Here is a 26,179-nt window from a genome sequence, read left to right on the forward strand (position 1 = left end):
CTTCTCTCACAGCAGCTGGGAGGAGGTTCCATTCTGCTGTAGTTTTCGGTAGGAACGAGTGTTTGTAGCAATCCTGTTTGCGGGTACTCTGATGAAGGATATTGATTTTGTTGAACGAGTTTGTACTCCAGTCAGTCTGTTTGGGTTTTGATTTAGATGGTCAGAATTTATTGCAGCTCTATGATGTATGGACTTGTAAAGTAAGGATAGGTATGCAGCCATTCTGAGCTCCTCGAGAGGTTTCCAATCCCAGAGTTGAGATGATTGCAGAGACACTATCGGTCTTAGTGTATCTGTTTGAAACGCATCTTGCAGCTCTGCGTTGGACTGCCTCAAGTTGGATTATGTGTTTTCTGTGAAATGGATCCCAGATACTAGCACACTACTCCAGGCGTGGGAGGACTAAGGTCTTGTACGCTGCTTCCTTTGCTCACGGGGAACAGCTGTGGAGATTTTTATGTATGAGGCCTAAAATTTGGTTTCAAGGTCACTCGAGGGTTGAACCCCTGATAGCCCTGGAAACCAAAGAAAAAAAACCCTCAAGGCTTACCTGGTGCTACCGTCAGTTTAATTTTGCATCCTTCCATGTGTGTGGTAAGCTTGGATGATATTCCTTTTTTTAAATTGCAATATGCGATGATATCAAAATTCATTTTTGGAGTCTATAATTCAAATATCTCTCGAAGCTAGCAAGTATTAAAATTATTTAGAAATTTCAATCGAGGTAGACATCTTTCGGGTGTACTGTCTACCCATGGTGTGAAAACCTGGGCCTATTAGTTACACACACATTTAAAGTGTGTTTTCAAGTGTCTACTGTGCATGACTGTTCTAGATGTGTGCATATTTAATTAGATCCGGCCCATTTCATTCCATGCCATAAAGCACATAATTTATTTATTTATTTGTTTGTTTAGGCTTTAAAAACATCACATACACACATCAACAGAAACTAGTTATGTATAATTTAAAGACATTAGGAAAAAAATTATAGACATATCAAGAAACAAAAAGCAAAACAGAAGCCTAGGGATTGCCCAAAAGCATACCACATCACTACCCAAAGGAGCAATCCCTTTAGGTATACAAATAAGACATAAAACAAGCAATAAAAAAGGGGAACATTTTAAAAGTAAAAATGAACCATTAAAAACTTTGGCAAGAGGGCATATAAAAAAACTGAAGTACAAAGAAACACATCAAGAAAGAAGTTCATCAGAGCTGAAACAAAAGATAAACAGCAAGAAAGACCAAGGCATCCTAGCTCTAGTGAGTGAGCCTAACAAGTGTATCCACTTGGTAGGCTCACTCACTAGAGCTAGGATGAGTGGTTTATTTACAGCCCATGACATCATCATACAGCAAGGCTACGGTGGCCTATTAATGCCACTCCATAACAGCTGGAAAATGATCAACTCTGTAAATGAATCTTCCACAAACACAGCCAACCACTCACAAAGTTCCGTTGAAGTATTTGCTGACATTTACGAATACCACCTAAGTAATGGACTGCGGCCAAAGAAAACTCATCCACAAAACTAAGAGATTAAATGATTGTGTATGATTGGCTTTGTAGCCAGCTGAGTTTAATAATACCCTGCTCTCTTCAGGTGGAGGGCAAGGTATTCAAAATATAAGGAAAGTAATTTAAAACAGAATGATTAAACGTGTTAGTGCGGGCAAATCCAATCATAAAAGTATACTTTTCAACATGGCTGGGGTTGATTTTTGGAAGCAGTTCAACCTCAATATCATACCTTTGGTGAAGGCAATTAAGAACAAAAACAAGATGAAGATATTTGTACATGTTAACAATGGCGGGAAGTTAAAGAATGGTTAGGCGATCTTGGTACATCCCGTCTGTAATTAAAACAAGCTCTGGTAAATCTACGTTGAACATTTTCAAGCAAACTAATGTGATTAGATTGAAATGGATACAACTAACTATCGATTATTTTGATCGATAAACTTACAGAGATCATGCAGCCACATCTCGTCTTTTCCAAGATGGCAATCTTCCTCTTCTTCTTCCTCCTCCCCTCCCTCCTCGTCCACGTTGGGACTCTTAATGATCAGAGAGATGAAGATGGCCACCAGTAGAATCTGCAAGAAAGTACGCGCAAACTTTCGCTGATTTAAAGGCACTGGACACTATTGGTAATTACTCAAAATAATTATTGGCATAAAACCTTACTTGGTAACGAGTAATCGGGAGCTGTTGATAGTATAAAACATTGTGAGAAATGGCTCCCTCTGAAGTTACATAGTTTTCGAGAAAGAATTAATTTTCCACAAATTTGATTTCGAGACCTTAGAATTAATATTTGAGGTCTCGAAATCAAGCATCTGAAAGCACACAACTTTGTGTGGCAAGGTTTTTTTTCCTTTCAATATTATCTTGATATCGCATGGACAACAAATTTAAACAAAATAAGTTTTGGAAGTAGCTACCTTTATGGGCTGTGTGCACATAATCCCTGTGATGAATGTTATAACGAGCGAAGACAGCCACTCCTTGCACTTCTCATCCTGCATTTCGAGACTGTAAAAGATCACGAATGTGGTCGCCGTGGCAATGGATAAGATACAGATGATCCAACCGATGATGATCGACCACCAGGGAAGGGCGCACTTCTTCTTTTTGCGCGCCTTCTGCGACGGCTGGGAAGCCATGGTGTTGAGTGTGAGGTTGTGGGTGCCGCTGTTCACTTGGTTGTCCAGGAGGTTGGCTTCCGAGCGAGTGCTGATGTTGTCCTCCTGATTGGTCGCTTTGCTCTCCATGATCACATGACTCTGAGAGATCTACATAAACACAAATGAGCAAATAACATTCAGGGAGTAAATGACTAATAACCCTTTGTCTTTGCCTTCTCTTTCTCAGGAAGTGATTGAGAGCGCCCTCACGCAGTCAAAAATATGGCACATTATGAAATTCTTTCTGAGTCTTCATTATGTCATAAGTTGCGCAAACCATGTTTTGACGTGGTTGTAAAGGGTTGACACAACAAAAGATTCAGGTACATTTATTCATCATCTGTAGATTTAAGAAAGGAACAAAACATTTCCAAAGAAAATAACATATTATATATTTTTCTAAAATCAAAACTCGAGTACCTTGCTTTTTAAAAATTTGTTGGGATGATTTCTTAAAAAAAAACATTTTCTCACCGTGTCTTCTTTTTCTACCCTGTATTTCTGCTGCTTTGCCTTTTGCTGTTCTTTGATGATCTGTCGGTGGGATTTTGTCTTAGTCCGAGCTCGTGCTTTGCGGAAAACCTGGACTACCAGGAGTGTGATGGGGAAAACGATCAAGCTGGACTGCAACCCGATGCTGATCTGCGGAGTGCAGAAGAGAAAATTGTGATAAATATTTGGTTATACCCCCATCCCACTACATTCTGAAAAATATAGACGATAGTAATGTGTGCGGTGAGGAGGGATTGAGCGGGGGATCGGGATAGTTGAGTGAGAGTGTGAACAAAAACCTTTTGCACCAAGTCTACATTTTCCAGAACAAAGTGAGAACTAGTTCGGTGTGACTGGGGTTTCAGCAAGAGATTTGCCGTTGCCAGCTTATTGTTTACAATCCCCTTCTGGGAGTTTGTTGGGTCCCTTGATAAGAAAATCATCTTCTCTATCAATGAAACCAAAGGCTGCGGGTTCGAATCCCACCCGAGCTATTTGCCTGTAGATTTTTGTTTACAGAACTCGGAAAAGTACTATGGAGTATATAGTGTTAATACACATCGGTGTAAAGGTTGAAACAAATTATATTCTTTCATCTCCAATGCAAAACTACCATCTATTAAATCATTGCAGTACACGCTGCTAGAACAAAAGATTCAAACTGCCTCTAGTCACCGGGCTAGCTAATAGGTCTAGTGGTAAGACATCTGAAGCTCTAGAAACACAAATACAATTTGCCTGTGGATGTCTGTTTTTTTTCACAGAACTTGGGAAAGTATACATTGCGTAACACATACCGGCGTTAGGGTAAAGCATCAAAATTATGCTGTTCATTCCTCGACCCCCAAAAATAAACAAATCTATTATACCTGCGTTGTTGAGAGTCTGAACGGGCCAAGGTTGAGGGCACCGGCAGACGCGCTTGACGGTGTGAAGTCATAAAACATGATGTTGACCAGCATCTCTAACCACAGCGCCATCATGCAGCAGGCCGTGCGCTGTACCCTCGTGAAACGACTCCCGACAGGGCGAAGGAAAATGGAGAACCAAAGATGGCCATCACTCAGGTTCTTACGGGTGTGGCTGGAGAACAGATGACTGAAGCCTTGCATTTGTTCCTTGCCGGCCACTGGAATCAGTCGGTCCACCTTAAAGGGAAGGTTTACGTTTGGTAATCACTCTTTAAATTAATGGCAATACAAACTTTTGGTAGTGTTTCATAGTATAAAGTATTTTGAGAAACTCTCACTTCAAACTAATGTGGTTATGGAATAAGAAAACAGTTTTTATACCCCAAAATTTGAATCTGAGAACTACGCGAGAATTTGTAATCTTGTTAGAAATTATTTTTCCTGCGTGGACATAGTTGCTCTGGATCTGTGACGATATTTCAAAAATGCGACCAACTTTTGAAATGGAACTTTTAAGTGTAAATTTTGTTGTGTACATCTACATTCATATTATGTCAAAACAATCAAACAGTTCCACAAAACAAAGGTCTTTCTTGCCTTTTACAGTAACAGCGAAGATTTAAAGAGAACAAGTCAGATCCCTTTTACACTGGACTCGATATAAACACCAGCCTCATGAGCCATTGGCTCGGGACAAGTTACAAAACTTGGACGTGTCACGCAATATATCCATAGACTTGTGGCACTTTTCTATTCTTTATTGCTAATGTATCAATTTAAGGGATTGGGGTACTTTTTGTAACAGAAAAACACAATGTCACGAAAAATAGGTTTTACCACGCTAAAATAATGTTGGTGACTTGTTTCACTTATTTCTTGTAAACCTACAACACCTCAGTGAGTAATATTTGAAGGGAAGCTTTCTACTATCATTATCTTCAAACCGTGCAAGTTTTTAATGTAAATCTGTGGTCGTTGTGTTTTGTGTCCTACAAAAAGTACCAAAACCCTTTAATGTTAAGTCAAAATAACTAGTTAAAAAAAAAACAACAATTCTGTGCCAACTTTGTTCTTAAATTTAACAGAATGTTGGCGATGGTAATTCTTGAACTTGTTATATTACCTGTCCATCGTCCTCCACCAATGAGAACCATCGATTGGTTATGAAGTAGAACCTCTCTCTGGTCTGTAGATCTCGCACCGCGATGTACTGGACGTACCAACTCTGCATGGATCCTTTACCGGAGTTGTCATGCCATAATCGCATGTAGTTCAGGGTTCCTAGAGGTCTGTGTTGAAAACGTTATGAGCAATTCCATGTTATGTGCAATTAAATGTTTAAGTAGGCAGTGGACACTATCGGTAATTACTCAAAATAATTATCATCACAAAACCTTTCTTGATTACCAGTAATGGGGAGAGGTTGATAGTATAAAACATTGTGAGAAACAGCTCTCTCTGAAGTGACGTAGTTTTCGAGAAAGAAGTAATTTTCCACGAATTTGATTTTGAGACCTCAAGTTTAGAACTTGAGGTCTCAAAATCAAGCAACAGAAAGCACACAACTTCGTGTGACAAGGGTGTTTTTTTCTTTCATTATTATCTCGCAACTTCTACAACCGATTGAGCTCAAATTTTCACAGGTTTGTTATTTTATGCATATGTTGAGATACACCAAGTGAGAAGACTGGTCTTTGACAATTACCAATAGTGTCCACTGTCTTTAAAGGTAGAATTATAGATAGGTGGAAACTCCAAAAATTAATGACCATACAAACTTACTGTGTGAGAAGCACTGCAGCTGTATAGTAATACATTTAGTATAAACTAATTCAAGAAAGGATTCTCATCGAAACAATCTTCACCAATTGATAACCTTTTCTCCATCTTCCACCTTTGATTTTGTCATTATTTCTGTTTCCATCTTCCAGCCCCCTTCCTTTTACCCCTTTCCTTGTTTCCGTCTTCATTGTCCCTCCCTTGGCTTTTTCTGGGGATATTTCGCCCCTTTTATCTCTTTTTACCTTTTCACTCAACTGGTTCTTTTACACCAGTGTACCTGCTCATGGTGTGATGTGTTGTCATTTAACATTCTGCCAGAGTGAAAACATCAAGCCATTAAAAATGTTGTCTTAAAGCATTTTTACCAAAGTCCTTCTGGTTGATAAGCACCTAGCAACAGCTAATTCCATATTCTAATTTATAACAATCGGTCAAGCATACCTAGGCACAGCCATGACAAATCTATCCACGCAGCCTCGGCGCAAGATGGGACGTTGGTCATCCTCCAACACCCTCACTTCCGTTTCGTCGTCCTCACCGGAGAGTATGAAATTTACCTAAACAAAAACCCAACAAGATATCAAATAGATTTTGGAGGATTTGAAAGCTCGGGAAAGTACTGAGTATACAATACTTAAACACATAGGTGTAAGGGTAAAACTAAAAAATTAAGCTTCTTTGTTCAAATTGTTCTGCAAATGCAAACTATCAATAGCCCTTAATCCATGTGTGGCCATTTTGTTTTTGTTTTCATTGAAGCTCTTGTGACCAAAATTAGGCTGAAAGGACAGAATAAACAGTCTGGTACCTTGCTAAAAAATTGCAATACTAACTTGTGTTTTCCTTCAACAACAAACATTACACCTTCAAATTGTCAAACAGTGGCAAGGGATAATAGTGTAATATTAATCCAGATGTTGCAGGTTCAAAATCCGCTCCATTCAGTTTTTCTTTGTTAAACCTAAAATTTCTTAGAATCTCAAAGTTATACTCAGTTGACCTTAACATAACATCACCGTGGTCAAGTGGTTAGACTGCAGGACTTGCAATCACAAGGTTGTGGGTTTCGAATTCCCCAGCTAACCGCTGATTTCACAATGACTAGAACGAATATTGTCGTCTAGTTAATGAGTCACAGTTTCTTGATTTGTGCAATTCATAATCATAGACGTTAAACCAATGTTTGTGAGAGAGATTGGCTGTTGCCAGCTTGGTATTTATATCCCTTGTGGGAGTTTGCTGAGTTCCCTTGATGGGAAGATCATTCAAACAAACAAACAAACAAAAAAACAAAAAAACAAAACAAACAAACAAACAAACAAACAAACAAACAAACAAACAAACAAACAAACAAACAAACAAACAAACAAACAAACAAACAAACAAACAAACAAACAAACAAACAAACAAACAAACAAACAAACAAACAAACAAACAAACAAACAAACAAACAAACAAACAAACCAACAAACAAACAAACCAACCAACCTTAGAATCAGTGCCAGAGTCCTTCCATTGTCCGGTCATTACAGCAATCTCATACAGGTATTTATGATTGGATTTGTTATCCGGCATAGGAGTCAGTCCTTGCTGTTAAAGTAGAAAATCAGAAAGAACAAATTATCAGTTCTTGGAAAAAAAAACATTTTGTTTGTTAAACATTTATAAACTGCTCACAAAAAGTAAGGAAACTTTTTTCAATCCAGTATATTTGTTATTATTTAATACTCTCTTTGTATATGGTATATATCATTACAACACTGAACTGTTCCTCTTTAAAATGATACCACATTTGCAATGATTACATGTTGCTGGACTTGACCACGTTAGTGAGAATGAGACAAAGTCACAAATCAAATGTGCCAAAATTAGCAATTTTGTGTTACTGTGTAAACAATCAAATTGACACTGTAATTCAAACAAGCAAGACAACTTACTGATCTTAATCCACTTTATTGAGACAAGAAGTTTGGAATGGAGCAAGACAACTTACTGATCTCAATACACTTTATTGATACAAGAAGGTCAGTAACAAGTGGATGATCCGAAGGCGTTGATGACAGTCTGGCACCTTCTTCTCATGCTGCACACAAGTCTTGTGATGCGCTGATGATGAGGAATGGCGTTCCATTCTTCATCAAGGAACATGGTTAGGTCAGCCACAGTTGATGTGTTGGTGGTTCTGGCGCGGACAGCAAGGCCAAGCTGGTCACACAGATGTTCCATGGGATTCAGGTCTGGACTGTTAGCGGGCCAACCCATCCGGTGCACCCCAACATTTTTCAGGTAGTCAGTCAACAGTCGGGCTCGATGGGGGCGAGCGTTGTCATCTTGAAAGATGGCATTTGGTCCAAGAGTCTGCAAGTATGGGACTGCAATCGGCTGCAGAATATCGTCTTGCAAATACCCATCAAACAAGGTGTTTTTGAAGAGATGAGGGTTAATTGTGTCTGATGAGCTCACTGGTGCAAATCTTTATGTAAACCATAATATGGTTCTGAAAAGCTTGATCGGTTTGATTATTGAGCATTACCTATTGACCATCCAGTACAGACAACGGTAATTTTGGCACATTTGGTTTGTGACTTTGCCTCATTGTTATTCGTGTAGCCAAGTTCAGCAACATGTAATCATTGCAAATGTGGTATCATTTTAAAGAGGAACAGTTCAGCTTTGCATTGATATATACCATATACAAAGAGATTCTTAAATAATTACAAATACACAGGATTGAAAAAAGTTTCCTTACTTTTTGTGAGCAGTTTATATAAGCAAGTTCACCTTAAACGCACTGGACACTATTGGTAATTACTCAAAACAGTTGTTAGCATAAAAACTTACTTGGTAACAAGCAATGGAGAGCTGTTGATAGTATAAAAAAATGTGAGAAATGGCTCCCTCTGAAGTAACGTAGGTTTTGAGACAGAGATAGATTCTTAATGAAATAGTATAAGACTAAAAGGCCTGAAGCCCCTTTTTCAGGTATTTGATGAAAGCACACAAATTTGTTTTTTCTTTCACTATTTTGTTACAACTTTGATGACAAATTGAGTCAAAATTTTTGTGTTCTATGCATATGTTGGGATAAACCACGTGAGAATACTGGCCTTTGACGACTACCAAAGGTGTCCAGTGCCTTTTAATGAACGGCTAACAGCCACTCTTAGTAATGGGTTACAACAAGAAAACAGAGTTGAACATTTTTCAGGGGAGCTTAAGTTGGGAATTGATTTTCCTCTTAAAACCAACTAGTTCGTAATATGGATGGAAAAATGCACCAGACTAGGGCGTGGAATAAAGCTGTTGGGATAGCTCCATGTTCTACATCTCAGGAAAGCAAGAGTGTATGGGTGAGAAGAAGAAGAAATGTATAGAACATCGCTTGCGACAGGTCCACTGCTAGTTTTTGCTTAGCAATTCTTTAAGCAGAGATGTTTTGAAATCTGAAATGGAGCCTTGTGCCTAATTTCATACAGCCTGTAGTGTAAGCACAAAAAACTGCTGAGCACAGGAAAATCTTGCTAAGCAGAAACTGGTTACCAGCCAAAATACCATACAGTTTCTATTACTGCGGCTGGTAACCCCACTCAATTCTTGCTTTGAAAAAGAATTTCCTGCTTAACAGCTTTTCTCAAACTTCAGTTTGGGCTTCCGTCTAATGTTCGAACCACCACCATGTAGAAAAATAGGCCGCTCCAAAAATGTACAGGCCTGAAGGTCGATTCATACACGCTGCGTTTCCACTGTGTACGCAGCGCGTGGAGCCCAAGCCAGAGATGGAGCCCAAGCCAAGGTTTGAGAAAAGCCCCTGGGTGGATTTCACAAAGAGTTAAGACTAGTCTTAACTCGAGTTAGGACGAGTTACTCTACCTGACTTAGGACTAGCCCTAAGTTTTTAATAACTCCTAAAGAGTCCTTAAGTTAGGACTATCTTTGTGAAATCAACTCCTGGGGTGGATTTCACAAAGAGTTGAGACTAGTCTTATCTCGAGTTACGACAAATTCCTCGTCCTAACGTAGGACTAGCCATACGTTTTTTTATATCTCCTAGGACTAGTTTTAAGTTAGGACTAGTCCTAACTCTTTGTGAAATCGACCCCTGGATGCTTGCTGCTTGAACTAGACTTGACTAAGTCCCCTTACCATGATGCAATCCTTCTTGTCTTTTCTCCGAGACCAGATGAAGATGAAGAAGAAAAGAACGTACACAGCAATAGTGGTAATATATATGGTCAGGTTGTCCAAGAAACCAGCGTTGTTAAAGATGAACTGAAAGTCTAGCGGAGCGGGGGGAACTATCCAAGTACTGGCAAAGTCGGTCAGATGGGTGCTGAAACACTGGGTCATGTCTTTTGTTGATTTAGGCCCAATCTATCAGGAGATAAAATATTGTCAAGTTGATATTTTGCAATCGTAAATACCTGGGGTAGTTTATCAATTCTAATTGGTTGAGAGGAGATCTTGTGGCCACGTTTAAACGTGTGATAAAAACACAATTAGAAAATGATTAAACATGACGTAACCTTATACAGTTAACAGAGGGCTCTATCAGATGACTGGGAGGATCGCAAAATAATCACGTCATACATGTACTTTTATTTGGTAGGTTGCATATTTTACAAAACGGAATTTCTGCAATGTTTGAAACTTTCTCAGATTGTTTGGATGGTGTGTTTATTGAAAGCTTTTGGGAATGATTTCAGCTTTTCCAAAACTGATCATTAAACTTTTTACAATTTCAAGACCATAGCCGCTGGAAAGGGCTTTCACCAAAAATGCCCATGGCAGCCGGCAACAGCTGCACCTCTCACTCGGACAAACAGGTCATGACCTTAATGAAAATTTCCCAACCTTTCTTCCCATGGTAAAATTAAATCTACATTTCCTAAACAAATTCAAAATTCTATTTTATATTAATTTTCTCAGACAGTTTTACAAAATAATTGGAAGAAAAAAAAACCTTCAAAAATAAAAACAGCTCTATATGTGTATGGTCATAATTATACAGATACAAATGGTCTCTAATAGGTTCGGTTTTATAAGTACTTCATATTTACCCTAACTCCATCCGTCGTCCACTCTTGCGTATCATTGTTGAAGTACACACAACCCGAAACGTAAACACAGAGTGTATAGTTACTGCTGAAGTTTGCCACCCTGCGCAACTTCAGAATGTCGTGCATGAGCTCTTCGGGAGTGAGGTTATCATCAAACAGGACCAGAGGGTTGTCCCTCTGAGGCTCCTGGGGGATCTCGATCACGCCGAGGTAGTACGTGCCGGTGTTGTTACCGATGTACGATTGGTTCAGATGAATCGAATACGCATCTGGACTGGCTGTTGGTAGGGGAAAAACAAGATCTTAGGTCCCACGTTTTGTGTAATGTACGGAAATATACCCAGTTTACTTATCGTAAAGACAAGGGGTTTGCCTCAGTGTTCCTGGTTTGATTGGCTGCACACTGCGCAACAGCACAAGGTGCTATGTAAGAGAATAGTCCTCACACTTAGCTCTGTATACACCAATCCGGGCGTGCAGGCGCGCTACTGCTGCGGTGTACTTGTGCCTAATTTTGTGCACAAAGACACGAGAAAATCATTTTCCTTTTCACTTTTTATTGGAATTGAATGTCTTCCTCAACAATCTATGCAGTTTCACTGATATTGCTGCATGATATAACGATGTACTACACTCTTGATAAGTTTTTAAAATTAAGCAGAAAGTAAAATACTGGAATTCTGACAAAAGACCTTGCCGATGTAACGCATTTTAGCGACTATTATGCAGTTTCCGCGTCTTTGACCCCTAACAAGATGATTCGGTTTCTTTTTAGTTGCAAATATTTGTGGTCAGTGATCTACATTGGTATATCATGATGTCCTGTCAAAGGAAATTGTGTAAGTCGTTGAGGGAAAACATCTAAATACCATAGAGAGTGGAAAGGAACATGATTTTCTCGTGTTTTTGTGCACAAAACTATGCACATGTACATCGCAGCAGTGGCGCGCAGTGCTAAACACTTGCACGCCCGGATTGGTTTATACCTTGCGTTTAGAAAGGTAGCATTAAAGACAGTGGACACTATTGGTAATTGTCAAAGACTAGCCTTCACAGTTGGTGTATCTCAACATATGCATACAATAACAAACCTGTGAAAATTTGAGCTCAATCGGTCATCAAAGTTGCGAGATAATAATGAAAGAAGAAAACACCCTTGTCACACGAAGGTGTGTGCGTTTAGATGGTTGATTTCGAGACCTCAAGTTCTAAACTTGAGGTCTCGAAATCAAATTCATGGAAAATAACTTCTTTCTCCAAAACTATGGCACTTCAGAGGGAGCCGTTTCTCACAATGTTTTATACCACCAACCTCTCCCCATTACTTGTCACCAAGAAAGGTTTTATGCTAATAACTATTTTGAGTAATTACCAATAGTGTCCACTGCCTTTAAGCGCTGTATAAATATAAAGTATATATAAAGTATCTCCCCATTCAACATGTACTTATTAATAATAATAATAATAATAATAATAATAATGAAAACAACATTTATATAGCCCATTGACGATCACAAATCCCGCGATCCACTTAACAACATGCAGAAACAAAAATTTATATTTACAAAGATACAATACAGCCAAAAATACTAGATACTTACTTCCCAGACTGATGTTGTATGGAACAATCCACTTATGGTCCGTTTCGTTCCATTTTGGAGGGTGTTTGTACCTAACCAGCAATGCATACTGTGTGGTGTTGAAGAAGTCTGGAATAACTTCCAGTGTCACCGTTGTCTGATCATATGGTACCTGAATTGTGTGCAGTGACATGCCTTGAATGGAACCAGGACAGAAAGAAAAGCTTCTGGTAAATATTTTGGATAAATGCTGGTTTGGGAACTGGGTTTTCTTCAGTCGACAGGTTCTTTTCATGGTGTTACCGCAAAGTTCTTACAATAATTATAATAATGTAATGCATAGTTATACGGTAAAAAGAGCTGTACTCTGGTTCATGGTCAAGCATGAACGAGAAGAGTGTAGTGGTTTCTGGTGTCGATATGACTGAAGAAATAAAACTTGAAACAATTAGTATGGTAGTTGACTTTTGGTGAAACCATTGAAGCGAACTTGTAGAATTGATAGATGAATCTCTTGCACTAAAGGCATTAGGGAAAGTCCAAGGAGTAGCTGAGGCCAAGAGTGAAATGTCAAATCTGCCATACAATACTGAAGACACAAAGTGACTCCTATCAATAATAATAAATTTTAAAAATTATATCACGCTTTATACACCCGATGGGCTTTACCCCTCGTCACTGGGCCATTTTTAATTCCTTCCTAAACCATCTCAGCTCCCTGGCAACAAATATGCGCTAGTAAGCTAAAACAACCACAAGAACCATCTCTGCCCTAACAGGTTCCCATTTACCCCAGGGTAGAGAGAAGCAATTATTATATAGTTAAATGTTTTGCTCAAGGACACAAGTGTCACGACCGGGACTCGAACCAACAACCTGCTGAACAGAAACGCCAGAGCTTGAGTTTGGTGCTCTTATATCCGCTCAGCCATGACACCCTATTGTATGACTACCCTTTATTACCTGTTTGGCTAGTTGTGTTGAAGTTCTGTTCATAGTTAGTACACTGAGGAGTTTCGGAGTCCGGTCGCGGGATATACAGCTCAAACTCTTGCCTTGAATTGTCAATGGGAATTTCACCTCCATCGTCTTTAAAGTATTTCAGCGACATGACGTTTGAGCTTTTTGAGACTCGTTCACTGCTTGACATGTAGTTGAAGGAGTTGAGTTTTCTTGAGCTACTCTGAAAAGTTTCAAAGCAAAAAAGATCTATATTGTTGAAACTATTACTTGCTTATGCTTATTTGACTTAAAGGTAGTGGACACTATTGGTAATTACTCAAAATAATTTTTAGCATAAAACCTTTCTTGGTAACAAGTAATGGGAAGAGCTGGATAGTTTTTAAACATTGTGAAAAAAGGCTCCCTCTAAAGTAATTTAGTTTTCGAGAAAGAAGTAATTTTCCTTGAATTTGATTTTGATACCTCAGATTTAGAATTTGAGGTCTCAAAATCAAGCATCTGAAAGCACACAACTTCGTGTTTTAGCTTTCATTATCTCGCAACTTCGACGACCGATTGAGCTCAAATTTTCACAGGTTTGTTATTTTATGCATGTGTTGAGATACACCAACTGTGAAGGCTAGTCAAATACCAATAGTGTCCAGTGTCTTTAAGTTACCGTGTCTATACACAAAAGTCTTCTGCGACCTCCTCTTGCCTGGTAGTTTTACGTCATGGCCGCGTCCCCACTGGATTTAATTTCATCATTCTACAGAAAAGTTGCGGTACTTTAACCAAATTGGTCCCATGGGAGCACAGCTTTAGTTGCCTGTTCTTGTTTATTGTGTTGTCATTTAGTCTTTGAGACAGACTCTGCTAAGGTTGAAACATCAGGCTGTTACCTATTTTAACCATTAACTATTCATAAAACACACTTTCTTACAAACAATTTCTCATGCGCTACAGAAAAGATTACTACAAAAGTATCAAGCTCTCTACAGAATATCAAACCAAAAGAGGAATGATAATAACTCGCAGTAAATAAAAGTTTCTTAATACGAGTTTGAAATGTGTTGAGAGAATATGCTTTTCTGATGTCGCTGGGTAGTTTGTTTCATAAGACTGGTGCAATGTGAGGAAATGCGTGGTGGCCATAGTTAGTGGTACGAGATTTAGGTACAAGATTTTAGATGTAGGTGGGTGTCGTATCGTGAAGTGCTTTTAAGACAAGTGTAAGGACCTTGTCTTCAAAATCGCTCTGCTACCAGGAGGCTCAGGAGTTCTTTGGGTTAGGGCTAGGTCTCGGGTAAGGATAGGGGTGAAGTGCTTGACGACAGAGGTAAGGTAAGGGTAAGGTAAGGGTAAGGTAAGGTTTATTTTATTAGCAACCACATACGGTTGGATTCATTTTAAACAAAATACATTAAAACTTACAAAATACATCACCAACAGCATTCAGCATCGGCAGCCAAATGTGCGCACATGTCATGCACAGTTTGCATTAATAAATAACTAGTTCTTATATAGCGCATTTTTTTTACAACAACCATATCAATGCGCTTTACATTAGTGCCCTAGTCATTGGGCCAATAACATTCCTGCAATGTTTCTCAGCTCCCTGGGGAGTATACAGCCCGAGCTGCCAGGCGCTCAGAAGGCTTTTTCAAACACAATATCAACCCGGAGGTCAAGTTCCAACACCAGTAACAAAACAAAGTTATTCTTTTCTAGGACCAGAGGAAAGGCTTTATAAAGGCAGTGGACACTATTGGTAGTTACTCAAAATAATTGTTATCATGAAAACTTACTTGGTAACAAGCAATGGAGAGCTGTTGACAGTATAAAACATAGTGACGGGCGGCTCCCTCTGAAGTAACAGAGTTTTTGAGAAAGAAGTAATTTCTCACTAAAATATTTGAATTGATTTCAGGACCTCAGTTGAGGTCGCGAAATCAAGACATCTGAAACACACAGCTTGTGTGACAAGTTTGTATTCTCTCGCAACTTCGACGACCAATTTAGTAAAAATGTTCACAGGTTTGTTATTTTGTGCATATGTTGAGATACACAAAGTAGGAAGATTGGTCTTTGACAATAACCAATAGTGTCCAGTGCCTTTAAATTAAAGTTCTAGTTTCTAGTCCTCCTACCTGGACATCAATGATGGTTTCATCTTCGCATTCCCCTTCTGTGATTGCGCAAAAGTCTGGTACCACAATTTCTCCATCTCCCTCCTTCACTGACGAATTCTTTAAATCACCTTATATAATGAAAGCAAGCAATCGTTTCTACGCGTTTATGTTTGTATTTTGCGTGTAGCAGGGAGTGCTCACTCACTGATCATGCCTCATGAGTTAGCCACTTTATGGCAAATGACGCACAGACACAAAACATTTTTCTTGTTAGAAATACGGTTGGCGAGCAGCTTATTTTTATTCCCATTGTTTGACCTACTGATATCTATACACGCCTCGGACAATCCCAATGTGTGCACAGACATGCACCTACCGTGCTACACTTTGTGTCAAAGAGAGACATAGGGTACTGGAATTCATGCTCAAAATATTCCTTTATGATTGGATAAATCTTCCAGACCTTCTTTGACTTTTTTTTACGAATGAGAGCTCGATCTTCTCCCTAATTTGAATTTCTTCAGAGAGTGAAAGAGTGAAAAATATATTCCTAGTGCATTTTTGTTTAAACTCTTGATGTTTTTACTGTATTTATAATCGGGTTTTATTGTAACAATGATAATCCCCAAAACAAAAATTGCCTCTGAAGTTCCAAAATGTTTGGTAAAATAAAACTTTAAAGGGAAGGTTTGGTAATCACTCTTAAAGTTAATGGCCATAAAAACTGCTGAGAAGTACAGGAGCTTTCGAAAGTATATAACATTTTGAGAATCATTTCACTTTGAAGTGGAGTGGTAATGTAACAAACAATATCATTTTTTCCCACAAAAATTTGAATCTGAGAAATGTTACTGTCCTGCTTGAGACATAACTGCTAGGGATTTTTGTAGATATTGAAAAAAAACACTACCACGGGTTTTAAGTAGGATTTGAAACTTTGCATGGTGGAAATAAGGTATAGAAGAGTTTGCGGTAACACCATGTAATAACAATCTCTAAATGAGTTGGGGTGGTTCTGAAAAGAACCGTTGGATTAACTCTTCTATACCACGGGTTTTATTGTACATCTACATTTATTAAGGATTAAAATAATGGAGCTTTTCCAAAATCCAAAGGTATACGATCTCTTTGAATGAAAGTTGTCTACTGTACTTACCAGCTTTTGCTTTTTTGAGTGTCGTGGTTCCCTGTTTTGTAAGAATTGTACTCGCTGGCTCTCCAGGAAGCTTGTTTTCCTTTAAGATATTCGATACTTCTTCAACTAAAAGTTCTACTCTAGCGACGAGCTGTCTTGCCTGAAGTAAAAATAAAAACACCCCAAAACACTGTGTCAGTTACAAGTTTTTATAAATGCGTACTTTAAATGCTATATTTCGTATTATAAACAGGAAAATAAAATGAAACACTTAAATGACTGAGGGACCTTGTCAAAATTAGTTCAGGACAACGAAGTGTAGTCCAAGACAAGGTTTTACACCTGCCGTTAATTTACCTTAGCTCTGTTCACACTGTATCTCTTGTACTACCGGAATAAAGGAGGCCCTGGGAGGTTTTTTAACCCCACGGCTACCCCGGCCCACTTCCACACTTTCACACTGTTCCTGTCTAGGTCCCCATTTCATGGGGTTTCGGTAATCACTCTTCAAATTAATGGCAATAAAAAAGCCTTCAGTTTTAAGCCTACAGCTGTACTTGATAGTACATGTATAAGGCATTTTGAGAAACATTTCACTTTGAAGTAATGCGGTTGGTCAATAAGAAATTTGAGCCTGAGAAGCGTTACTGCATAACAAAGTGCCCCAACTACATTAAATAGGCATGCAACTGCCCGTTGAAAAAAAAAAGAGGGAAATTTTCAAAGGCACAACGCAAGTGCAAGCCATAACGCCACGGGACATGATACCCACAATGGTACCCTAGAAAATGTTGAGGTTTATTTTGCTCTTAGGTGCATTGTAAGCATGTACTAGGCTTATTTTACATGATTGTAGTTGTAAACTGTTGTTGCCAGGCATATATTAGGCTTTAAAAAAAAAACATTAAAAAAAACACGTTTTGGGTTTTTTTTTTCACGTAAAAAAACAAAACAAAAACGCGGAATTCGCGGAAACGCGGAAGAGTTGCATGGCTGATAAAAGTTGCACATCTAAACAGTTCAATAGCTACCTTTTCTTTTTTTTCCGGCGAAACTTCAACATCAGGAGATTCTGTTGTTGTGACACCTGAACTCCCAAAAAGATAAATGAGCGGGAAATTCAAACAATTTTGTTAGATTATTATTCACGCTTGTTCTAAAAAACATTCAACGCTTTGCATGGATGATAGGAATACTATGAAGAGAAGTTTGCATGATAACATGAACTCTTCTATTTAACTTTACAAAATTGATGAAAATGTGAAAATGTGTAAACATGTCTGTGTACACTAACAGACTAAAGCCTGGTTCATTCTTCCAGCGAATGCGAATGCGGTACAAATTTTGAAAACACATATTTGCACCGAATAATTTGCAAGAGTAGAGATGTGCTGGACTTCTGCAAAAGATTCACAGCAAAAACAGCCATGTGACGTCAAAATTAGCTTTGCATTTGCATTAGCTGGAAGTATGAATGCTTTCTTGCATGTCATACAAAGAAGAGGATGCAAAGTTACTGTAAATGATGAGCACTTCATTTAATTGACCCAACCCTTTTTAGTCCGTCAAATTTACCAGGAGGATTCGATTTTGAAGGATTGATCATGAGGCAGCTTCAAAAGACACTGGACACTATTGGTAATTGTCAAAGACCAGTCTTCTAACTTGGTGTATCTCTACATATGCATAAAATAACAAACCTGTGAAAAATTGAGCTTAATTGGTCGTCGAAGTTGCAAGATAACAATGAAAGAAAAACGTCCTTGTCACACGCAGTTGTGTGCTTTCAGATGCTTGATTTCGAGACCTCAAAATCTAGTTCTGAGGTCTCGTAATCAAATTCATGGAAAATTATTTCTTTCTCGAAACTTACGTTACTTCAGAGGGAGCCGTTTCTCACAGTATTTTATACTAACAACAGCTCTTCATTACTTGTTACCCAGTAAGGTTTCATGCTGATAACTATTTTGAGTAATTATACCAATAGTGTCCAGTAACTTTAAACATAGAGCCTTCTCATGGGATATTTTTCGTTTGCTTCCTCGTCAGGGCATGAAGATACAATAACTTACTCTCTGTAACACTTGATGACTCTGCAATGCGTCGGTTCAACTCAGTGTAATCTGCCGTGGCATTTTCTACTTCCAACTTGTCCAGAACAGATATGGGATCATCAATTGTGGTGGCTGAGCCCTAATATGTAGAAATATGAATTAAATGAACGTGAACAAATGATTATAATAGTGATAGTAACGAATAGTTCTTATGAAGTGCATTTTTACAATAACCATCTCAATGCGTTTAACATTAATGCCCTGGGGTGGATTTCACAAAGAGTTAAGACTAGTCTCACCTCGAGTTAGTTTTGGAAGTGTCGTGGCCCAGCGGTTAAGAGCACCGAATTCAAACTCTGGTGTTTCTGATCAGCAGAGTGTGGGTTCGAATCCCCAGCCGTGACACTTGTGTCCTTAAGCAAGACACTTAACCATTGCTTCGTCCTTCGGATGGGACGTAAAGCCCCGGTGTTCCTGGCTGTGGCTGTAGTACCTCGTAAACCCTTATAAGGTGCTAAATAATTGGGTCACAGACTTCATAACTTCAATAACCTATCTTTCTGAAAGTTTTGTTTATACTCAGCGCCTTGAGTACCTTGTTTGGTACATGTAGATACGTGCGCTATATAAGACTTTGATATATATATTTATTATTAGCCATAGGCTTTTTACATCTCCTAGGACTAGTCCTAACTCTTTGCGGAAACGACCCCTGGTCATTGGGCCAATAACATTCCTTTACTAAACCACCAAAACTTGAATTCACTGCTTTAATTCACTCTGCCTTGACACATGGCTTCTGGCCTACAGGTTCCCCCTTACTAACATACATCGGCCAAATAATTTGAGCATTTGCATACTTACAGAGAGTAGATTAACGAACACCTCAAAACAAGTTTTCGCAACTTTTGAGATAGTTTTCTGATCAGCTCCTGGTGCCAATAATCTCAAGGTCTTCACCATGATTTCCCCAAGCGTTGCCAACTTTTCCTACAAAAGGTAAAACAAAATAAAGGTTGAAACTAAAAAGAAACAGATGTTTTTAAGTTTTTAATTTATTTAAAAGTAGAATACACTGATCCACACAAATTTGCCTTGAAAATGTGTAGTTTTTTTTTACTTTGCGAACCAACACGGTCGGCCATTTATGGGAGTCCAAAATTTGACTTCCATAAATGGCCGACCGTGTTGGTCCACGAGGTAAAAGGAAAACCATGCAATTTCAAGTGATACTTGTGTGGATCATTATATTCTACTTTTAATATATCTCTCTAATCATATGCATTTAATAACATCCGGTTACAAACGCTTTTCAAATACCAACTCGACAGATCCAAGGACACAACAAAACTTCCTGAAGTTGAATGATGATAGCACAGAGTTCCTTCTATTTGGGTCACGTCAACAGTTAACAAAGGTTTCAGTGCCATAAATCTCCATCGTTGATGCTCGGATAGCTCCCTCGCTGCAAGCTCGGAACTTAGGGGTTATTTTTGATTCATCAATGACACTTCAATTATACATCAACAATATTGGTAAGATTCGTAAGTACTTGGACAAAAGTGCCACTGAAAAGGTCATTCATGCATTTGTTACTTCTCGCCTTGACAATGGCAATGCTCTTCTCTACAGTCTTCCTAACAACCAGATTTCTCGTCTTCAATGCCTCCAAAAAACTGCTGCCCGCATTGTGACAATGTCTAAGAAATCCTGTTCCATCACCCCCATTCTGAAACAACTACACTGGCTCCCTATCCCTCAACGAATCATCTTCAAGCTGATGCTCATTGTCCACAAAGCACTTAATGGCAAGGCTTCCCCACTATATTTCTGAACGTCTCCAAGTTTACACTCCATTAAGAAATCTTCGATCAAGTTCCATGCTTCTTCTCATTGAACCCAAGTCTCGACACTCATGGGGAGACATGTCTTTTTCTTCAGCTGCGCCACGCATCTGGAACTCTCTACCACTTAATCTTAGAACTTGTCTTTGTACCACAACATTCAAATCTCTTCTCAAAACTTATCTTATGTCACAGGTTTTCAAGGACTATTGTTTTTCTTTGTTTTGTTTTTGTTTTGTTTTGTTTTGTTTTGTTTTTTGTTGGTTTTTACTGCGCCTTGAACACCCAGCAGGGTGGATACGTGCGCATTACAAGTCTTATTATTATTTATATTATTATTAATGTCTTCCTTTAATCACAATTTTCCAAGGGTAAAAGAAATTGGGAAACAGACTAAAGTAGTACAAATATTATGCCTGTGTAAGTCAATCATTTTGTCCTTGGTGTTATTATCATTTTGAATGCCGAATAAAAAGTTTAGGGTCGCAACATAAAGCTAGGATTTAATCGGGTAACCGGAAACAGAATTTGTTTTCTTTTGCCTGATTGAGTAGTGTGTCCATTTTGAACGGCTTACCAGGGTTCCGTGGGATAATTCATCGTAAGCCTCTGTCAGTACAGTGATAGCCGATGCGCAATTCAGGACATCAAAGAGCGAGTCCATGCTTGTGTGAATGACCAACTCAGCCATCTGAAGTCTTATCTGAAATGAAAGGACAATAACAAATCAGCCATGTAACAAAGTTAAAGGGTATTGCATAGAGTGCGTACAGTGTCGTGGTCGAGTGGTTAAGAGCATCAAATTCAAGTTCTGATGCTAAGTCACCGGAGTGTGGGTTCGAATCCCGGTCGTGACACTTGTGTCCTTGAGCAAGATACTTTACTATAATTGCTTCTCGTCACCCAGGGGTATAAATGGGTACCTGCGAGGGTAGAGGTTGATATTGTGAATGAAAAAGCCTTCAGAGTTGATAAAAGGCACATTTCTTCTGTACAAAAAAAAACCGACTTACATAAGCTCTTTGGGTCCTACCTCGCTGGTGATCTTCATCTGTGAATTCTGTGGGATCCTAAAGGAGAGAAACAGGACAAAATTTGTTATTATCTCCCCCTTATTCTTTTTAAATCAGTTTAAAGGCACTCGCAGCTTTGGTAATAATTGTCAACGACCAGTATTCCCATTCGGTGTATCCCAACATTTGCATAAAATAACAAATCTGTGAACATTTTGACTTGATTGGTCGTCAAAGTTACAAGAGAATAACGTAAGGAAAAAAACACCCTAGTTGCACAAATTTGTGTGCTTTCATTTGCCTAAAATTCAGGCCTGAAGTCTCTTATCAGATTCAAATATTTGAGTTGGAATTTACTTCTTTCTCAAAAACTACATTACATCAGAAGGAGCCGTTTCTCAAAAATGTTTTATACTCGCAACATCTCTCCATTGATTGTTAACAAGTAAGTTTTTATGCTAACAATGATTTTGAGCAGTTACCAATAGCAGGCCTATCCAGTGCCTTAAAAATAAAAAAATAAATAAAAAAAAAAATGCAGTTTAACAAGAAAAAGGGCTATATTCATAAAGATGTTTTACCTCTGTTGCAGTGGCATTAGTACCATTCAGTCTATGCGCTGGTGACAAAAAAGGAAGAAAAGAGAAACACAAAAACATTCAAAACTATTTGAGAATTTTGGACCATTTATCATGTCATGGCTGAGTGATCTAGTGTACCGGACTTATTTCTGGTGGCAAAAGTAATTAGCATACAGGTTTGAATCCTGGTCATGACACTACCAGGGTGTAGGGTGTCATGGCTGAATAGTTAAGAGCATCAAATTCAAGTTCTGGTGGTTAAGTCATCAGTGTTTGGGTCGAGTCCCGGTCCTGACACTTGGTAACCATGCAAGCTTTACTATAATTGCTTATCTTCAGACAGGGGTATAAACAGGTACTTGCGAGGGAAAAGGTTGATATTATGTATGAAAAAAGCCTACGGAGCGCCACGGCAGCTCGGGGCTGCGTACTCCCTAGGGAGCTGAGAAAGATTAAAGGAATGTTGTTTGCTCAATGACCAGGGCAATAATGTAAAGCGCATCGATACGTCACTGTGAAATATGCTATAGAAGAACAAGCTATTAGTGGCATTATTGTTACCATTGTGCTAACTCTTTTAGAATCAAGAGAAGGCACGACACTAGCAACTCTGACAAAACTGTTCCTACTTGATGCTTGGCCGTCTTGCACTCAAGATCAGACAAAGCAGGTGTAACACTTAACAAAATTGTAAACTAGTTTCAGGGTAGCCTGAACATCTGACATCACACTTCAAGCCTCATGAGTTTTGCCATAGAGTGGCCTCAAGCCAGCTTTAATACATCGAAGGTCACGTTGTACAGATGTTCCGTTGATCTCGCATCCATTTCTCAGTCAAACTCTACATACATGTTTACATATAAAACATCATTATATGGATGTACATGTACTGTAATACAGGTACGTTGTACCCAATGGTATTCGCTGTGTCTGTAAAACCAATACCTGTCCCTATCCGTACGGAAAAGGACAGGGGACCAGTCTACTTTCAGAGGGGGGGGGGGGGGCGAGCATAGAAGCTTTCTTACCATCCACTGCTCGTAGCTCATTGAGCTTCGACGACTCAGTAAGAAGCTCATTATTTATGGCTCGCGAGTTTCCCTCCGCTGCCAGTGCAGAAAAGTAGTTGGTTGTTTTTTCCACGTAATCACCCGATAAGGTATTTGTACCATTTGTTGCTTCGGGCCGTACCTAAAAATTTTGCAATTTATATGAATAAACTTAAAATTGACATGATTAAAAAACAACAAAAAAGAAAGTTACTAACACAGGTCCTTGGAAAAAAAGTAGGACCAGTTTCTAAGCAAAAGGGCTGACCTATATGGACACATGGTGTGGGGTTTATAGAGTTTTCAGGCTATTTAATCACAATTTTTTATGTTTTTTTTTCAAGAGCAAAATAACCAGAAATCAGGTTTTAGTGAAACGAATACCAAGCTTGTCAACAAAGAAACAAACAAAAAAATTCTCAGGATATACAAAGTGAAAAAAAAACCCTGTTATTGAAAAGTAGCACAGTGGTCTCCTGACAATGACTAGAGCAAGCTAGTTGAAATGTTGAGACCAGTTTAAGAACGATCCTGTAAGCTAAAGTAGTAGTCCTAGCAAATTTTCTACCTTCTGTCCAGGTAGTAGTCAATAAGCAGGACAGTTCTTTTCAGAACTGAGAAGTCTTCCGAGCAATCCGATAAATCTACTCCGCGGTAGTAGAATAAAGAAAGACAGTTCTCTAAGAACAAACTCTGGCAGGTAGATACATGTACACACATGGTGTTACCGCAAACCAAATATATATAAGAATATCACCCTGAAAACGAGCAGAGTATAGTGTGCGAAAGCGCAAGACCAAACCAGCTCTTCTCAGAGCCAACACTCACACAAAAGAGATTTACACATGGTTGTACCCGCAAGTTAACTATTTATTTCTAGTTTCTTCCAGTATCATGCATGTTAACAAATAGCAAATGTTTCAGGATATAAAAGTGAAAAACCAAAATGTACTGAAGAGTAGCACAATAATAAAGGGTGTTAACATTAAAGGAACACGTTGCCTTGGGTCGGTCGAGTTGGTCTTTGAAAAGCGTTTGTTATAAAATGCATATGGTTAGAAAGATGTTGTAAAAGTAGAATACAATGATCTACACAAATATGCCTCGAAATTGCGTGGTTTTCTTTTTACCTCGTCGGCTAACACGGTCGGCCATTTATGGGAGTCAAATTTTTGACTCTCCCATATATGGCTGACCGTGTTAGTTCGCGACGTAAAAGGAAAACCGTGCAATTTTGAGCGATACTTGTGTGGATCATTATATTCTACTTTCAAAACATCTTTCTAACCATATGCATTTCGTAACAAACGGTTTCAAACGCTTTTTATAGACCAACTCGTCCGATCCAAGGCAACGTGTTCCTTTAATCCAGAGGAGTCTAGGTTTAGCTTACCTTGATTTTACCAATTGGATAGATAGTTGTTGCCCCGAGACTGTCATAAATCTGAACTTGAAACTCCACCATGTAGTCCTCATCGCTCATCCCGACTGGAGAGTGGAATTTGGTTTTACCATGAGCACCAAAGTCTACAACCTTGTTGGCCGTGTTGCCTTGAACAACAACTGTGAGAAATAATGATAGAATATATTTTTATTCTGGTTTATTTTTTTAAAAAACACATAAATGGTTGGCAGCCACTGGTTGAAAAAAACCTTGTTTACTAGTAAACATTCACTATATAGTTGAACAAAAGCAAAACTACACACACAAAAAAGGCTTTAATTATAAAATTGCCAGACGTGCATGTAAAGGAGGGAATTTATTATTATGGTTATGGTTTATTTAAAAATGTTCAAAAATTTGCGTTCTAACAAACGAATTGCATTCCGAATTAAAGACATTCAAATAACACAAGATAAAAGATAATAAAACACCATAATTGGGCTATAAAATTTGAAATTTAAAATGAATAGTTACAAATGTCATAATAAATGAAGTAAACATGGCAGAATTCTTGCTAGAGCAGGTGGATTTGCATCTCTGTTCTCTACAATGAGGTATTAAGAAACCAGCTGAGGTCTAGAATTTAATTCAAATATTTTAGTGAAAAATCAGCTCTTTCTCAAAAACTACGTTACTTCAGAGTTAGCCGTTTCTCACTAAGTTTTATACTATCAACAGCTCTCCATAAGCCTTTTTGAGGTATGGCCGACACAATGCAACAACACTGTAAAGTTGTGGTAAATTTGTGCTTATTGACCATAGAAATAGAACGTATGTTATTCAGTGAAGTGCGCATTTTAGGCGACGCAGCGTTTACACGTAAACCTATGACCACCAACATGGTGAGCGTGGCATCAGTCGCGGCGTGTGACGCGCGCGTATCACGTCCGCCATACCTCAAAAAGGCTTATTGTTCGTGACCAAGTAAATTTTAATGCTAAAAACTATTTTGAGTAATTATTACAAATAATGTCCAGTGCCTTTAAGGGGAAGGTATATGTTTGGGTATCACTCTGATTTGAGTACTCACTGTAGAACTCGTAGCTACTGATACCCTGTGAGTCTTCCCAGCCGACACAGTCGATACTCACTAACTCAACATCAGTTGTATCCGTCGGCGAGATTGTGCACGTGCCGTCCCGGGGAGGCTCGTTCAATGCGATCATCATGTGGGCCTTGCCTTGCTGGCCGTAGCTTGTCAGAAGAAGAGTGAATATGTAAATTCGTATATCTTCCCGGATTTTGAAGACGTCTTTATTTATAAACAGAGAATTGGTCAATTCGCCTGTAGGGGGAGAAAAAAAGACAGTAAAAACTCTGGTGTTTCTGATCAGCAGATCGTGGGTTCGAATCCCCAGCCGTGACACTTGTGTCCTTAAAGCAAGACACTTGACCATTGACCATTGCTTCGTCCTTTGGATGGGACGTAAAGCCATTGGTCCCATGTGTTGTGTAATGTATGTAAAAGA

At 38.7% G+C, this 26,179-nt stretch overlaps 1 protein-coding gene across 1 annotated transcript in view; it reads right to left on the reverse strand.

Moving 5' to 3' along the window:
* The window catches only part of LOC117292387, a 54,820-nt gene that overhangs the window by 7,529 nt on the left and 21,112 nt on the right, over positions 1-26,179 (reverse strand). The window contains exons 17-38 of the mRNA XM_033774414.1: positions 25,741-25,995; positions 24,660-24,829; positions 23,246-23,408; positions 22,218-22,255; positions 21,637-21,693; positions 21,201-21,326; positions 19,644-19,769; positions 18,798-18,918; positions 17,757-17,812; positions 16,747-16,885; positions 15,609-15,718; positions 13,480-13,699; positions 12,538-12,711; positions 10,937-11,214; positions 10,023-10,250; positions 7,368-7,469; positions 6,321-6,436; positions 5,221-5,386; positions 4,056-4,334; positions 3,169-3,336; positions 2,452-2,802; positions 1,974-2,103 (exon numbers count right to left, since the gene is read on the reverse strand). Coding sequence (XP_033630305.1) covers positions 1,974-2,103; positions 2,452-2,802; positions 3,169-3,336; positions 4,056-4,334; positions 5,221-5,386; positions 6,321-6,436; positions 7,368-7,469; positions 10,023-10,250; positions 10,937-11,214; positions 12,538-12,711; positions 13,480-13,699; positions 15,609-15,718; positions 16,747-16,885; positions 17,757-17,812; positions 18,798-18,918; positions 19,644-19,769; positions 21,201-21,326; positions 21,637-21,693; positions 22,218-22,255; positions 23,246-23,408; positions 24,660-24,829; positions 25,741-25,995 — 3,573 coding nt within the window. The remainder of the gene's footprint in view (positions 1-1,973; positions 2,104-2,451; positions 2,803-3,168; positions 3,337-4,055; positions 4,335-5,220; positions 5,387-6,320; positions 6,437-7,367; positions 7,470-10,022; positions 10,251-10,936; positions 11,215-12,537; positions 12,712-13,479; positions 13,700-15,608; positions 15,719-16,746; positions 16,886-17,756; positions 17,813-18,797; positions 18,919-19,643; positions 19,770-21,200; positions 21,327-21,636; positions 21,694-22,217; positions 22,256-23,245; positions 23,409-24,659; positions 24,830-25,740; positions 25,996-26,179) is intronic.

The sequence above is a fragment of the Asterias rubens genome, chromosome 7 (assembly GCF_902459465.1).
Source record: "Asterias rubens chromosome 7, eAstRub1.3, whole genome shotgun sequence".
Lineage (NCBI taxonomy): Eukaryota > Metazoa > Echinodermata > Asteroidea > Forcipulatida > Asteriidae > Asterias > Asterias rubens.